The sequence below is a fragment of the Ruditapes philippinarum genome, unplaced genomic scaffold (genome assembly GCF_026571515.1).
Source record: "Ruditapes philippinarum isolate M1 unplaced genomic scaffold, ASM2657151v2 ctg1181_1_1_1_1, whole genome shotgun sequence".
NCBI lineage: Eukaryota > Metazoa > Mollusca > Bivalvia > Venerida > Veneridae > Ruditapes > Ruditapes philippinarum.
This window is the reverse complement of record NW_026866847.1, coordinates 143,650-161,341: the sequence shown is the minus strand read 5'-3', so window position 1 is coordinate 161,341 and position 17,692 is coordinate 143,650. Positions and strand designations below refer to the sequence as shown.

Sequence of the window (17,692 nt, the reverse complement as noted above, 5' to 3'; positions counted from 1 at the left end):
ACATACATACATGTACTTACAAAGGTAAGATTCTGTTTCCAGTTACAAAGAAACATAAAAAGTGGTCAATATATGTGCAAACATAGTTCTTGGCATACAGGTATACACCAGTACTACAAAAATGAAATAATTTAATGTTTTATTTATGTTATGTTTTCAGAGGAAGATTTACAGCTATTGCAGTTGATTGGCAACTGTATGCAGCTGATCGAGGCTACTATGATATTCTTTTTGTTGGAACATGTAAGTACTTTGTTGATTATCATTGAAACCCAAATGGCATCATAATACTATATTTGTTTACCTATACTGCTGCTCAGCCTTTCATACTTAAAACTTAGTTTCTAACTTATTATTTCTACTAGTGAATATTCTAATAATTAACATACAGTTCAATGTTCTAATACTGTTTCTGGTCTTATTTCTTGGTAAATTTTATCAATGTTCTGTCAAATTAATACAAGTTGAAAAGTGTATTCTCAATCTAATTAATGCTATTTTTAGCCATAGTACTTATAAAAAGACCAATTAGGGTAGTTTCATTGATTGATTAATTATAATGAGCTTTCTGAAACAAAAGTTGCCAATTTATTTCCTATAATGTTTGGTGCAATGATTTTTTATGGTGTAATACAGCAATAAGTATAAAATAACTGGTGACAAAGATATATCCTATATTAGTAAGTATTTTAATGACTCGATACAAATAATTTGATTTTGAAAACTTGATAGACGATAATTTTGTTATGTTGCAGTGAGGCGAAAAAAAAGAAAGTATAGTGTGACGGGGATTTTTTTACAAATTTTGAAAATATAATTAATGTAGTCATATTCTTGTGATGGGAGATGAGTAGATATATAAGCTTGTAACGAAACATTAATTTTATACTATTTACAGATACCATCTTTCCCGTCATAACTTTTTTACGCAAATATTCATAATTTAAAGGTGAATATAATGCTCCAAAGCACAGGAGTATTGTTAATTTTTTTACGCCAAACTCTATGTCAGTTTTCACTGATCACATCTAAACAAGATTTTTAGGGTGGCAAAACAGTATATTTTTTTTTTGCTTAAATAATTGTATTTTTACATTATAAAAAAGTTGATTTATTTGTCATGGTTTCCATCAAATAATTATTCATATTGGATGCACTTGTAGTAACATTTCCTCCACAATTCCTCCTATTGAAATAAAAAAACTGCTTGGAAATCTGATCATTATTATATATGATTTATTTTCACACCTGGAAGTTTGTATTTCAATACAAAAACTGGTGTTTATACTGCAGTAATGATGTGTAGGCCTCTTGTTTGACTTACCTATCATTTCATCTATTTAAGAGTAAATGACTACTTCTTGATTTCTTTTTGATGGATTTTATTGTGAACTTTTTTTATTTTTGTACAAATTGCAAATTAACTGAATTAATAACTACTTATAGAGAAACTTTTTGTTTACTGTATGAACTTTAAGAAGTGATATATTATAACATCAAGATTAAGTGCAGCAAAATAACAAATTTAAAGAAATATTACTTTATAATGCAAGAAAGATTGGACACATTAATTCTTTATGCTAAGAATTGATTCTGAATTTATAAGCTAAAATAATCAAGTAAACCTCATGACTTGATTTGTAATAAATCAAGTAAGGATTCACAATTTATTGTTTTAAATTGTCTCATTTTATATTGTACAGCTGATGGTCGAGTATTGAAGGCAGTGAATAAAGGCTTTGATGGACCAGTAGAAACGGTTGTTATAGAGGACATTCAAGTCCTTCGTACCGATGAGCCAGTTAAAGAGTTGAAGATCTATCGTCAAGGAACCATTGAAAAACTTATTGTTATCTCAAAAGAAAATATCAAGTCCATTCCATTACACAGATGTTCAGAACATAAAACATGCAGGTAAGAGCAGATTGGTCAAATATATAAAGAAGTGTGCACATTTTATCTCTGTGTGGAAATTGCATGAGGATAAATTATCACCACTTCAAAATAAACTTTTTAACAGCATATCTGTCTCATGTTTGGGGTTCATACTTGATAGCCACAGCTACTTTTTGTGCCTGAAAAGGGGCGGCTTGATTTAAAGTGTTAGAAAACATATTTGTCTGTTACATGTCGTTGAATGTAAATATGTTTTAAAACTGCTTGTGTGAAAACAACACTATTTTATTGTATTTCTTGGACACCATTGCATTTTGAGTGCGAATTCACATGGAAAAAGTAGACTTATGTCTAGAAATTTGCATTTTGTCAAACATGTGTCAACCTATGACCAGTTACACCCAGTGTTATGCAAACGTATGTAAAGTTTGCATGTCTCAGGTCTGTTTGACAAATGATATATAACTGCATGTTTTTCTTGAAATAAAAAGTGCAAATATAATTAAATTTTAACTTATTTACACAAACTTTAAAATTTAATTTCACTCTCACTGAGGCATATTATAGCATTTATTATGCCTCCTTATCACCAGTTAACATTTCTTTTTCCTGATTTAAATCCACGTATATCATTTTTTGACATAATGAATTATTGTAAGTGGAGTAAAACTTTATTGACCAAAAATATTAAATTTTACTGAAGATTAAGAGATGCCTAAATATAATAGGTCATTTCAGCAATTTATTTCACATTTGATTAAAGCTGAAAATCTTAAAAATCTGTCATAATTATTTTTGACAGCTTTAAAAGTTTGACAGATAGTGTGAAAAATACCCAGTGTTACGATTACCTATCAGGTTACAGCCGTGTGTCTACTGAATTACGGGGCATGTATGGGGTATATATGACGATAATGTACTCCAGTTGGCTGGTCAATAATTAAATTGTCCGACCGTACAATCGGGGTATCTGAGTTGAAACCTTATATGGTGGATGTGTCAAACTATATCTTGTCACATATCAAATTACACAAACTTAAAATATATGTTCGTTTCCCTACTTAGCAACACTATGATTGTGTGTAACAGACACAGTAATCTGTTTCTCGTGTTAAGTCACATGACTGCCAAAGTTGTGCTGTTACAATTTAAAAACTTAATCAGAAAATTAAATTTAGAGAGCAATGGTATTGAATCGAATCAGATGATTTTAAAGGCTTCAAAGATTTTGTTGCATTTTGAACCTTTAGCCTTCTAGCTAGCCATGAGACCTGTACAACTAAAGATCAGCCGCCGCATTTGTCACATTTACAATACCAAGCTGTGGTAATAGAAACCAAATTTACTTTCTGTCAGCTTAAAGTAGGTCAGTAAAAAAACAAATGCCAGAATGGTATAAAACAATATGTAAGGTCTCTGATTGGATGATTTAGAGTACAAATTTGACATTGTCCAATGAATATGTTCTATTCAGAGATACTTGCTCAGCTGTTTTGATAAGCTATGTGAAAAAAATGTCAACAGTTTATAAACTAATTACATACTGACTTTGCAATATTATATATGCAAAAAAAATTTTTTTTATAAAACTTTTCAACTGTTCACTTCATTATTCATGTAAATGACAAATTTTTCTCTGACTTGGTTGAATAGAACTCCTCATCTTTTTTATAAAGGTATTTAAAGCTGTATAATATATGATATACTTGGGGTAAAGGGCTTTTAAAAATTACCATTTCAGTATTTTGCGACTTCTTTTACATCTGAATGAACATGAATTACAGTTTTAAAATTGCTATAAGGACACATGAGATATCTCATCTTATTATCAACTAAATAAAAAGAAAAGTAATCCATTAAAGTGATATGTGGTCTTGAAACTAGGTCAATTATTTGAAATATATTTTCCATCCAATAAAATTACAGGATTTTTTTTTTCAAATCAAACAGAAATTTTTCACACTTCAAATATGTTTACTTATTTTCAAATTATATGCTTTGAGAATATCTTACATTGAAGTAAAATAATGGTAAAATATCAATGTTAATATTTGTAAAACATAAAATATTATGATAATGACTTGCAGTTTTTATAAAGAAACATGATAAAATGAGTGTAGGTCAATTATTTTGCATCTTTAAACTTTGAAATAATTAACTTACAAAAATCTCAGTCAGTATGAGATTCCTTTGATACAGGATATTTAGTAAAAATAAAAACAACTTCATTTTAATTTTGATGAATTTAGTAAATCTTTAATTATCTAAATTCTACTGTTACTGACTTTATATTTTGAAAAGTTTTCAACATAAATTACATTTTAAAGAGAAAATAAAGAGTCTGGTCATATTATTTCCAAATAATAAAACTATTTATAGATGCATATAGATGAAAATACCATGAAATTAACATATTAAAATATAGTTAATAAGTTAATGTTTGTTATGATGGATAATACCATCCTATAAGTTGTATCGGACATACAAAATTTTATTTTACTTGTCTTAGAAAATGTGTAAAGGTTGCCAAAGGCTCGTTTTATAACAAGTTCTTGGACTCAATGTTTGATAAAACTATACATTACATGGCAATTCATGGGAGGTTCTATACATTGTATAATTGTGCCATATGAATATGATTATATCAAGGGATATAGGGTCACTTCTACCACTGTTATTTGACCATGTTTCCATGATTCTTAGCTCACACTTTATTGAGCTGTTCTTATCAAAGCCTTCTCATGCTGAATTAATGCTAAGGACTTGATCTTTTTGAATGTCAAAGAGTTATTAAGTGATTTCAGGGATTTTTTTTTTATAAAAAATTAGTATGGGGTGTCCAAAATTTTAAAAACCTTGTAAAGGCCTCAACAGACGGTAGGATTTTGAAGTACAACACCAATTAAAACTAAGACGTACAGACAAATCTTAATGTGTGAAGGCTACTATTTCTTGATTTCGGAAACCTTATGTCGAGATGTAAAGGGGATTTTGAATGTCAAAGAGTTATTAAGTGATTTCAGGGATTTTTTTTTATAAAAAATTAGTATGGGGTGTCCAAAATTTTAAAAACCTTGTAAGGCTTCTCTGATGTACAGGCTGGCCTAAATCTATAACTTTGGTAGTAGCAAGCCATTATAGGAAATTGCACAGCCACAAATGTATTAACGTTCTTTTAATTTTTCTTTTTAGCCAATAAGCATTGGTTTACTCTGATAACTTTCAGTTTAATCAAGGTTATAATAATATGATATACCACTACAAGTTGTAATAATAGAAACCAGATAGTCTTGATGGAGAAGTATATCCTGAAAACAAGCTTGCAAAAAGTAAAATAAATGTTATCCATAACTCAGTGATAAATGACTTTGTAATGATTATTACGTAATTACAGCTGTTTGAGAGGGAGCGAAAATGGGGAGAAAAATGAGTCTTAGCTCGTAAGCTTGTTATATATAAATATAACAGATTTAGATAAGTATCTCTCAAAGCAAGTGCTTCTTACAATCAATCCTATCATTCTTGTGAAGTTTGGTGCTAAAATATCATTTCTCTTTGAATGTTCTATATATCATAATGGAACTTTCATATAGGAGTCTGTATCGCAGAATGTTATGGCACTGGTACTTGATAACATGATTATAATTACACAGAAACTTTGTAGAAAACCCAATAATTTCAAGTGGCATGTATGGTTTTATTGGTCATTTTACTGCTATGATATGACATGTTACTTTATGTTAACATCCTGATATTTTTGTATATTTGCAGTTCCTGTGTGGCTCTCCAGGACCCATACTGTGCTTGGATAAATGATGAGTGTAATGTTGGTGCTAGAGGGTAAGAACTTTGACTACTTAGATTCCTTATTATCAATTAAATTGCATTAGTACTGGTGAATATCAACTGATGTTGCATTAGTACTGGTCAATACCAACTGATGTTGCATTAGTACTGGTCAATACCAACTGATGTTGCATTAGTACTGGTGAATATCAACTGATGTTGCATTAGTACTGGTGAATATCAACTGATGTTGCATTAGTACTGGTGAATATCAACTGATGTTGCATTAGTACTGGTGAATATCAACTGATGTTGCATTAGTACTGGTGAATATCAACTGATGTTGCATTAATACTGGTCAATATCAACTGATGTTGCATTAGTACTGGACAATATCAGTGATTGTTGCATTAGTACTGGAAATATCAATTAATGTTGCATTAGTACTGGTCAATATCAACTAATATTACATTAGTACTGGTCAATATCAGCTGATATTGCAGTTGTACTGGTAAATATCTACTGATGTTAATGATTCTTAGAAAAACAACATGGATGATCAACTGTAAATAATGAAATATATGCATTTACTTGTTGTTTCCTTGAATCGTCACACATTGATGTTATTCGTCTCTTTATAATGATTTTATTGTTTACATTCTAACATTTTTTCTCACTTATTTATTTCAGGTTGATTGATATCAGAAGTGGTGACACATCTAAATGTCCATTTAATGCAGAAGAAGGTAAATAAACAGAACAATAGAATCTATTGAACTTTTTATATAACAGTTTTATATAAAGATAATATACTATAACAGTATAGGTCTATAAACTGATTCCTGTAAACAGTTTTGTTGTCAGTAAAGTTATAGCAGTATGACTGTTAGTCAAGTTTGGACAGATTTGCTGTTTGCCAAGCTTTGACTGTTTTGCTGCCAGCCTTAAAATATGTACCTTCATTCTCCTTCATCTTCAAGCTGATTATAAAATTTAAAACATGTGTATTATATGATTTTTAAGATGATTCAATTTTGTAGACGATTTTATAAAATTACATTCTGTTGTAAATTGCATTCTTGTGGCATGTTGTTTTAATTGCGATTTAAATGTGCAACTGTTTAACATGTATTTTTTTAACTTCCGTGAGAGTTCATGATGGCAAGGAATGATACCTGAGAGCAGCTTATTATGGTTTTACACGTCATTAATATTGTGTTATTGTAGTTCTGATTTTATTTTCCAGTTTGGAAATGTTTGTTTTTCTTAAGGTTTGCAGCTGCTGTAGCAGAGATGAAACAAAATATTGTTGTATTTTATATAACAATATGGCTATCGTTGCCAGAGATTTCAGTTTTTTATTTGTTGTATATTAATTTTATTAAATGTTATCTACAGACGAGACACCAGTTATAGAAGTAGTGACAACTACGGTGGCGCCTGTACTGACACCCTGTCCTGTTGTTACATGTAATTGCTCTCAGTATAACACAGACATTTTGACAAATTCTTCTGATAAAAAAATCAATGGTTAGTTTGTATGGTACTTTGGTAATTTTCTTAAGTTCAATGTTCATTTTGACAATGATGTTTTCCAAAAGATCAAAATGAAAACTGCTTTCCTTCTCTTTTAATAAAAAAATATTGTAAGAAATTCCTTATATATTTTCCATTTTCTTATAATTTTTTCGTTGAATTATATAATTTTTTATTGATATCAGCTTTAAGTTACTATTAAAAATTTTGTTGGTAACAGTTTCTGTTAGAATTTAATTTAAATTTAGAGTGGTTATAATTAATTTTAGTTTTATAAGATTTTGATATTGTGTTGTGGCATGCCTGTGGCCTTTGGACTTTGACCTTGACCTTTTGATTGCTTTTATCTTGACCTTTTTTCCCTGCTTTTTCCTTCCACTTTACCTTAGCATCATACAAGAGTCATGAGAGATGACATATAGTTAAAGGGAGGTAATCTATCTTTTAATGTTTAAGTTATGGGAAGACAATTCTTTGAAAAGTTATAAATAAGTAAGAATTTTGTAAAGTGAGGTTTAATGATTTATGTTAAATTTGTTTAAGTTTCTATGAAATATTTGCAAAAAAAAAATAAAGGGGTAAAAAATCGAAATGTAAGGGAGCTTACTCCTATTGAAATAATTAAGAATGATAAGAAGAAGAGGAACTTTTATTAGCAAATCCACACATTTACCTTGCCAAAAAGTTAAACATTCCACAAAGTTTAAGTAGCTTTTGTTGGAAGCAGTCTGGTGAATTGGCCAGGAATTTCACAAGAAAACCATTTTGTAGAAATTATTTCTTGTTGTATTTACTTTCAAGCCAATTAAACGAATTTACAGCAAATTACACAATTTATCATTAACATCTTATCTAAAGGATAATAATCATTGAGTAGTAAATCTTAATAAAATAAGGCTTTTTTGTATCCAATTTAGAGGTTATTTTTACCAAGTTTAGAGACTATTTTCCTTTGCTAACTCTAGGTAGATCTAGAAAGATTTAGATTTAACACAAAGACTTTTTTTCTTACATTTTAATTAATGACAGCGTCTGATTACATTCGTGCTTTAACATCTGTAAGATGTAATTTATGCTATGATGCAAAACATTTGTTCAAAGCAGGCCTCTGAAAAAAATTATTACAGCAGCAGACGGAAGTTATGTTGAAAGCCTCTGGCTTAATTGGCAAGGTATATGTATATTCATGAAGTTTCAGAAGTAATAAAGGTGTTAGTAGTTGGTTTAAAATTCAACATTTAAGAAAGCTGAAATATTAGTATTAAAAATATGTTTGAATTGCATATTAGCCACAAATAATATCTAAATAAGTCACCATTTTAGTGAATGTGAAAGTTTGCTGAAATAGTGCCTAAGAATCTTATATTTCTGCCATCAAAAATAACATATAATACATAAAACTTTTGATAAACATTCCTTTTAAATATTTATAAAAAGAATTTACCGACGCCAGAGCAAATTCATTAGCTTTTGGTACATTTTTGAGGAATATTTTTTTCCATAAAGATGCAGGAAAACATTATATATCAGGATTTTGTCAGTGATTGACAATTCAGACAAGTTCATGTGTGTTACAAAGCTGTAATTGATGACTTGTCACTTTTATTTCAAATGTTCAAACATTGATTAAGCATTATTTTATTCACTTTATTTCCATGTCAGTATTCAGCATGGGAATATTTATAGCTTCCTACATGAATACATTAAACTAATTTCCTGAAAGCCATCTATCCTTTATCTTATAGAGGAAATCATTTAACTAGTGTCAAAGTGGAAAATGCTGAAAGTGCTGAGTCTACATATTTTGTTTTATTACTTGTTAACTCATTAAAGAAAGATAAAGAAATTCAGGAAAAAATGTTCAATTTAAGTCATTACTTTGTTTGATTGCTGCCGTTTGATTGAACTGTCCTGAAATTTATTATAATGATTTCCTGATATTTATAAGAACTCACTAACTTATGATTTGTTTTTTAAACACAAGGTTATAAAACTTTATACTTAGACCAGTCTGAAATTATTGAAATCTCATTGGGTAATTCTTGTCTCAGATTTGAAATCAATCAATGAAAGATTTCCATGTCAAGACTGGTTTACAGTTTCAATTTTGTGACCTTAAAGTACACAGTATCCACCTTAAAAAACTTGATGTACACATATATATTAAAGGTGAAGGACAGTAATGATATGCTTGTAAAATATACACACATATAAACAGAAAAACATTAATATAGATTATCGTTTAGTTTGAATTTGTAATAAAATAAAAACATGTAAAACGTTTGAGCATTGTGCTGTTTGAGGCTGAATATCTGAATTTATACACAAAAGTTTTCATACATTTTATCATGAAAAACAGTTAATGGTGTCATAGCTAAGTGGTTAATGTGTAGGACTAGTAATCTAATTAACTCTAGCCAATTGGGTTCAAATCCTATCAGGGGCAACCCGTTGTTTACAAGAAACTTTACTCTCATTGCTCAGTACTGGTTGGTTCTAGGAACAGATTCAAGAGTTTGTCTATAAGCTTATAGCTTACACAATCAAACTAAAATAAACTCTGTATAAACTAAAAATAGTTTTGGTTGGTATCTTAAGAATTAAATTTAGTGGTATGTATTTAACCATGGATCAGTATACCTGTTACTGTAGCCACATACTGTCTCACATAATTGTAACACTATCTTTGCTTAATCACATATAAAAACAATTGCGCTTCAATTTTCTCTCCATTTCCTTTTTCTAAAGCTTCCTTGTTAGGCAGATTTCCTCTTGCAGTAATCTAATATAGTAAAAAGTTTTCTTGTTATTAACTGCTCTTTTCTACGAGTTCTTATCATAATGCTTGATAATAATTTGTAATCAATCTTGCGGCCTTCTGATATTCTTGCCATCTTCGTGACTATATGATATTTATGAAATACTCTCTGTTTGGCATTATAAAGCATAATTTAAGAATGTATTGTAGATGAAATTATATAAATGCCATTCAAAAATCAATGTATTGGCACATTTCAAGTGTGTTTATTTTTATCAGTCTAAAGTGATGTGTTCAAAACTTTGTAAAACAGCTTACATTCTGCGCAGATTTTGTCCCTGTGCTTAACACCACCTATTTCTTAACTCCGCCTACTTAAAAATAAATCCTCCCTAAACACCACCCATGTCCTGAGGTCCAGGCATGCATACATGTATGTGCAATGTTTTTGGAAAATGCCAATTCTGACATATACATGTATATTTCCTATCAGGAGCATTACAACCCGTCCCTGACCTCGAGGGCAACGCAAATGTGGCTCAGTCAAGGGCAGAACCTTGTGGTAAGCATATCTCATTTTTGTTTCATCCCACCCACTTCAATCGCTGGTAGACTAAGCTCAAAGAAACTAATTGCGAATAATGATTAACGCACCTGCTTGTAGCTTAAGTGATAGCAGCAGACGTAACTGAAACTGCAGCAGACGTAACTGAAACTAGTGCGTTATATGCTAAACATAAAAAATATCTAACTTTGCATGATTTACATGAATTCTCTTCTAACTTAATTGCTTATTAACAAAATTGCAGACATCTACCTATATGATATTGTGCATTTGATACATATATCGAGAATTAACAGATGTGAATTTTGTATTAGAGCATGAACTTATTTTACCTTCTCAAAAAATTATAAGGATTTTTTTTTGTTAGTGTTATTCAAGGGAAAAATCTTCAAAATAAGAATTGAAATCTTTTCTACCATCCAAAAATTGAAATTGTATTTCCGATGTATTTAGATTATTTCTTGCACTTATAAAATAAAAAGAAATCATTATAAATATGAGTATGTTAATTCTTTTATATTGTAATTTACTAAATTCTTTAGACATGGTCTTTTTTACAAGTTTTTATAAGACTTCATGCCAGTATTCCATTTAGAATGTGAACAATTTATTTTCTGTTGCTTTTAAAAGTATCGTCATGGTAATGTTTTAAGTTCAGAAAATTGAAAAACTCAGGACTATAGTGAATTTGCTTAAAATGCTTACATGATATATGCATGAGGAATAAAGTAATATTTTAGATCAGCTTCAACATAACCAGCTTTAATACTGGTGGTGGGGGAAATGTTATTTTTTCTTTATCATCATAGCATTGTACTGAATTTTAGATCTTTCGTAAGATTACCATGGTGTTAGGGAAATTCAAAACATACTATATGTATTATGTAAAAGATTAAAAGCACATGTCAGATTATGTTTTGTCTGGCTTTGTTAAATGTAAGCACTGTTAATTGTGAGAGTAAACTAGGAAAGGTATTTCTGGGAGTAATGTTGCAGCATTACTTCCATTGTTGAAGGAATTACTATCTGAACAATTGCTATCTAAACATGCCAAGTCTCATAGTGCTAGTGCTAGCTAGTCTTAAGAAATAAATATTCCATTAACTTACAGCATGAATAATGTGTACCGCTCTGTTACTTAGCACATAGTTATGTAATAATGTGTTGTTATAATGAATTTCTTTGATAGATAAGTACTTTAAGAGAAGGTTTTTGTTATTTAATGTATAACAATAGCACATGGCTGTATTAACATTGAAGACTGACTACTACCTCTTGGTACATCAGAAAATAGATATTCTTGATAAGGGAAGATCCCACCCCAAAAGCTATTAAAGATTTAATAAATGGTGAAAATCACACACTCATTTTGAAAGTGTTTAAAATCATTTAAAACATCACTGTTTTGCTTCACTTTCATCATCATTAATGTCAGCATCTTTTCTACGATCATTTTCATTGTCATCTGATTCTTCAACTTCATTCAACTCTTTCAAGGCTTAATAGCTTAAATGGACCATTTTTCAATTTAAACAAAAACTACTCATCATTTTTAGGAAGATTTTCAAAATATATCTGCAAGCTTTATTGCAAACAGCACAGGTTATGATGAAACGGCATAGAATGAACCAGGTGATCTTGGTCTGTGGTGTTGGCATCAGTTGATGAATTTTCCATCAGTTCACTACATTGTATAGATGAATAAAAGATAATCATCATTACCATTTCATTAGCTGTTATTTTAAATCTTAATGCATTTTTGTGTACCTTTTTTTAAATTTTAAACTTAAAGCAATTTTGTATTTTTAATTTGCTTCTGTACCTTACATGTATACTATAGCTTGGCCATTTCACAGTTTTCTTTAGTTTTGAATGTATGTGAATATATATATGACCCTGATAATTAATTTGTTGAATAGTGAATGTTGTATTATTGCATGATGTTTACCTTGACTCACACTGTTCTGCATGGACACAGTCTTATAAATCAAATTTTATTTTTTTATTATTTTTTTTTTTTTTTGGTAATCTACAAATTGTGTTCTTTTCATATATTTTTTTCTTTCTGGTCAATTGAACATAATGATTAATATATTTTTGCTTCATCATGTTTGAAGTTAAGGGAGAAAAGTGTAGGAACATGTCTGTGTGTTGTTTTTTTCTTTCACATACAAGATCCTAGTAATTGAATTGTATAAAATTAGAAGATAAATTTAATTGATATTGTTAACAATATCGTTTAACAAGAAAAAAAAATATTTTACTCAATAACTTTTTACACAAAGGCCTATATGAGATATTATTATTTCAATAGCTCACCTTTTGAATTGAATTACTATGATCTTGTATGAAATGTAACTTATATGTGTTTTGATATGTTACTTGTTTTATATGTCATTCATTTTAGGTATCAAACCAGGGGCAGTAACTCAGTTATATGTTATGTGTGTTGTGTATCCTGCTATCCTGAAGTAATCTTTACTTCATTCATCAAATATGTGTTACATATATCATCAGTTGGAGTAGGGTGTTATATTAGTCTTCATTCTTCAAATTTTTGAAAATATTTATTATTGCTTTTTTCAGAAACAAAATACATTCCAATAAGAACAGACGATCAAGTTTACACAGCATCTACGTTGGCGATCGCCAGTGTTGTTTCAATTGTTGTTGCCGCTCTTATTGGCTTTGTTATTGGTTATAGAGTCAGCATGTGTCGAAATCATACAAGAAACACAGAACAAATGATAAGTTTTGAACAAAACTTTGGATCATTACGGAAGAATCCCAACAGACATTCGATCAACGAAGCCACGCATAATTATTACTCGGATCCAGCTTCAACAAAACCATTTATTAATAAAAACAATCTGACAAATAATGTGATTGTAGCACAGAATATGCCACAGAAAAGTCCAAATTTACCAAATGGGTCAGTGGAAACAAAGACAATGTCTCCAAAACAAGCTTCAAAAACATATTTATAGCAATTTGGGTGATAAAAACATAACGAATTTTGTATATATCAAATTGTATAAATTGAAAATAACAACACGTGTGGCTTGACAAGTGTCTAAAATTGAACAAGTTTTGTTTTTATTTTTTAAAATGGAGATGTGTTTAAATATTCCAATGGAAGTTACCAGTCGTGAAATATTGACAAATACTTCAGTTGACGAATAAGACGTTAGAAATTTCTGGAGTTATTTGTAATTTTCCAACGGAGCCTAATGAAGCTGTGTGTCTGTAGAGAAGGTAATGAATTCAAATACAGTTCTGCAATAAAAAGCTGAAAATAAACATAGCCCTGAATCAGAGGTAATTCTGTAGTAACTGAGTGTTCCTGGTGAAAGCTTGAAATGAAAGGCTTGACAGAAATGACTGGAATTGAGTTCAGTAGAGGGTAAGAGGAAGGTGTTCATCCTAATCCTTGAAGAAATGAATAATAAAGTTAAGAACTGAGGTAACTTAAGAAGTGAGTAAAAAGAGGAGTGCTATAGATGGAGGTATACAAAAAATGTAAGCATTAAAATTGGAGGTGTAGTTACACTTACCATGTAAACAAAAAACTTACAAAATAGTGTAAGACTAACACTATGTTAAGTGTAGTGTAAGACTAACACTATGTTAAGTGTAGTGATGTTTATATGAGGTAGAACACAGATATAAAATGACGGTGAATAATGTTATATTACACTGATTGTTATGTAAACATCATTGTGGCGAAGCCGCTATTATATTGAATACTGTAATGTTCTTGTTTGGTGCACATTTTGTTTTGATATGTTTCGTTAATGTCAAATTTTGAGATGTTCTCGGAAAGGAAAAACAGAATAATTACCTTTTTTAAGTCATTTTTTTGTATATTATCTGAAACAAATAAAGTGAAGGGGCATTTTGATTATTGATATAGGGCAAGTCTACAAAACTGCCATTTTTGAAAAGAATTACACAATTTCTTTTCAATTAAATATGATTTGGTATGAAGCCTAAATATAGGAGTATTTGGAAGAAAAGAACATTAAGGGCCCCTTTTCAACATAGAAGAAATAGTACTGGCTTATAACTTAGAAATTTTCATTTTTACAAATATTTGAAATATGACATAGAACAGTCAGAAGTTGGAAACTTTTGTGTGTCAAATTTTGTATCAATGTTAAAAAAGAGCTTATTTGCTTTATTATATGTAATGTACAAAGTTTGATATTACTTGTGCTATAAATAGAATTCACATGATCTCACACCACTGTGCTTCTGTTACTATAACAATTGTTGTCATAGTAACTGTTGCCATGTAATTGTCCTGTTTCTGTTGAAAGATTTTCATTTTTTTTCTTCATCTGGGAATCTTGTCAAATAAATTTTCCAAAAAAAATCTGAATAAATGAAGGAAAACACGGGAGACATGGAAATTGAAATGTTCATATTAAATTAATACTTGATAAGAAAACTTTGGTATAATTTTTCTAAATTTTTAAGTTTCTTTATAACTAGAATGATAATTATGTTTGGTTTTATTGTATTTTTTAAATGAAGTACATAAATGTTAAAGAAATAATAATAAAATGATGAAAGTATAAGAGAGTGGGAAGTTTCAGCAGTAGTTTGATAAAGGAGTTTACCCAGATGTGATAGATAATATGACTTTAATCTATTCGGACATTGTATCATATACACACATTACTCAAGTCATTTTGAAATCTCAATTATCCCCTGCAAAAGTGGTATAGACTTGCCCTGTTTTTGAATTCTAGAACTATTCATTGTATATTACAGGGAGTTTAAGAGAAAGGAGGCAATAGTTGAGTGAAATGGGAAATTGTAAAGATATACAATTAGGCCTGACTGTATAAAGAGAGTGTACAGATGTACATTTAGGCCTGCCTGTACAAGGAGATTGCACAGATGTACATTTAGGCCTGGCTGTATAAGGAGAGTGTACATATGTATATTTAGGCCTGGCCGTATAAGCAAAGTGTACAGATCGATGCCTTGGTGCGAAAGGGTTGTAACTCAATATTTTGAAATTATTCAGGAGAGACAAAAAACTTATTTATTCTTTTACATTCTAATAAATTCTTCTTTAATTTTGCTTTTTGGCTTTAATTCAATTACTGATATATAATTGATTGGAAAGGTTATTTTATTTTGTCAGCATAAAGAGATAATTGATAAAGTTTCAGTTACAACCCTTTCGCACCAAAAAAATCAAAAATTTCAAAAAATGATTTGGTGCGAAAGGGTTGTAACTAAATTTTTGCTTTAAATTCTGATAAATGTAATAGGTCAAATGGACAGATCCAAGCTTAGTTGTGTTAAGTATGGACTAATTTAACATATTGCCTGGATATTTCAGTGAAAAACCTTCAAATTATATGTTTTTAAAATATAATTTCAGTCAAATGATTTTTTTTAAAGAAATTCACTTTATATATAATATTTTTTCTATGTGACACACAGTTCAGATTGTCAAACCCATCATAAGTACCAAATATGCATTAACATGTATGTTTTTGCAAGAATCAAAGGTAAATTTTTCGCAATTCAAAATGTGAACTTACATAATGACAAAACCATCTAAGACACATTTATTTTTGTTAATATAAGCCTTTTGAAAATGAGAATACTCTTATTTTATTTTCCATCTATTCTATACATAGGCTTTTCTTAATTTGAAAACTTAGATAATTCCTAGGATGTGCTTTTGTGTACAAATTCTATATATTTAAGCATTATCCAGGTCCTGGATCTTCTTTACTATTAAGCCAAAAGTATGAGAAAGATGATAAATATTATACATGTAGATGTTCTAAGCTTCTAAGCTCATGCTATTCTTACAACTCTTTACAGTCCCAAATTTCGTTGTTTATAATTATATAAATCAGTCCAGCCTGAATCAGTCAGTAATTAAATGAGAAAAAAAAATAAGGCCTGCAAATAATAACAATTACAAAATGCAATCCCCCACCCCAATAAAATTCACAGGTGTGCACACAAACGCACATACAGCTGAGGAAGTGATTTAAAATATCTTTATGAATCATTTTAAATAGCAGATAGAATATATCTGATAATTTACTTTTATCTAACAGAAAACAAAGGGTCAATAACATATTTTACTTGATATTTTAACATGACCCGCATAATTTTTCCTATTGAACATAGAAGAACCTATGCAATAAAATCACTGTTTGACATTCTATATTAAGACATGTGACGTAGTCATTATACACGCAAAGTAACCACTAAAATGTGATGTGCTGAAAATGAGTATGAAAACAAATCAGGCACAATTAAGATAAATAGAAGGTATGGCAGCATTAAAATTTTATTTGTTGATGTCGTGTTAGAATTAAAATAATATATATGCAAATCGCTTGGAATCACTTGATAAAATCACTGTTTGTTGAATGTGCATCATTATATCACTCGGGCTACGCCCTCGTAATTCCACACATCCGACTCCAAACAGTGATTTTATTATTGAGCGATAAAATCACAGTTTGTGATATATTATTTCTTAAATAATAGACCTATGTAACTTGTATTAAGCTAGACCTACATGTAGCCTGCTTATCTGTGTAATTCAACCATACATCATAATTTGGCTTGCAGTTTAATGGAAAGTCTTTAAGTCTTTTTCTTTTGTCCAATCAGCAGATATTTGTGTTACAATATTTAAACAAATTTGTCTTTGACAAGACATGAAAATATTCCAATAGTAATACATGTAAGTGATAAAAGTAATTCATGTAAGTTTAAAACCAAATCAAGAATTGGGTAATAATTGTATAATTTCTTTAAGTTATTTTAACTTTGAGTAATTAAAAAAGCATCGAAACACGAGACTGTCGGATTTGTATGAGAGTATAAATCAGATTGCCGATTATTTTGATGTTCTTTCTCTTTTGTATCTTAGGCAAACATGAAAACACATTCCCAGTCATCCAAGAAAAATGTACTAAATGTTTAAGCATCTGAATATGACTTTTCTATATTTATATAAGCCGGTGCTAGGGGGCCTTGCAATTTCCAGTACCGTCCATGAACAGGCTCAATCAAACCGAGCCTGCAACATTTTCAATTTTGTTGTGTTGGACTTTCTTTAGGGATTCTGTTTTTCTCTATTTTCTACTGTCATCTCCTTCCCT

General features: G+C 29.7%; 1 protein-coding gene across 3 annotated transcripts in view; it reads left to right on the top strand.

Annotated features, from left to right (window-relative positions):
• LOC132734000 (semaphorin-1A-like) overlaps nucleotides 1-15,312 on the top strand; it is a 69,319-nt gene extending 54,007 nt beyond the window's left edge. For 2 of the 3 annotated variants that reach the window (XM_060720701.1, XM_060720700.1), the window contains 7 exons: nucleotides 161-243; nucleotides 1,704-1,914; nucleotides 5,668-5,736; nucleotides 6,373-6,428; nucleotides 7,081-7,212; nucleotides 10,470-10,538; nucleotides 13,128-15,312. In XM_060720701.1, coding sequence (XP_060576684.1) covers nucleotides 161-243; nucleotides 1,704-1,914; nucleotides 5,668-5,736; nucleotides 6,373-6,428; nucleotides 7,081-7,212; nucleotides 10,470-10,538; nucleotides 13,128-13,528 — 1,021 coding nt within the window. In that variant the 3' untranslated portion in view covers nucleotides 13,529-15,312. The remainder of the gene's footprint in view (nucleotides 1-160; nucleotides 244-1,703; nucleotides 1,915-5,667; nucleotides 5,737-6,372; nucleotides 6,429-7,080; nucleotides 7,213-10,469; nucleotides 10,539-13,127) is intronic. The other variant, XM_060720702.1, reaches the window with a different exon arrangement.
• Nucleotides 15,313-17,692: the final 2,380 nt, after the last annotated feature.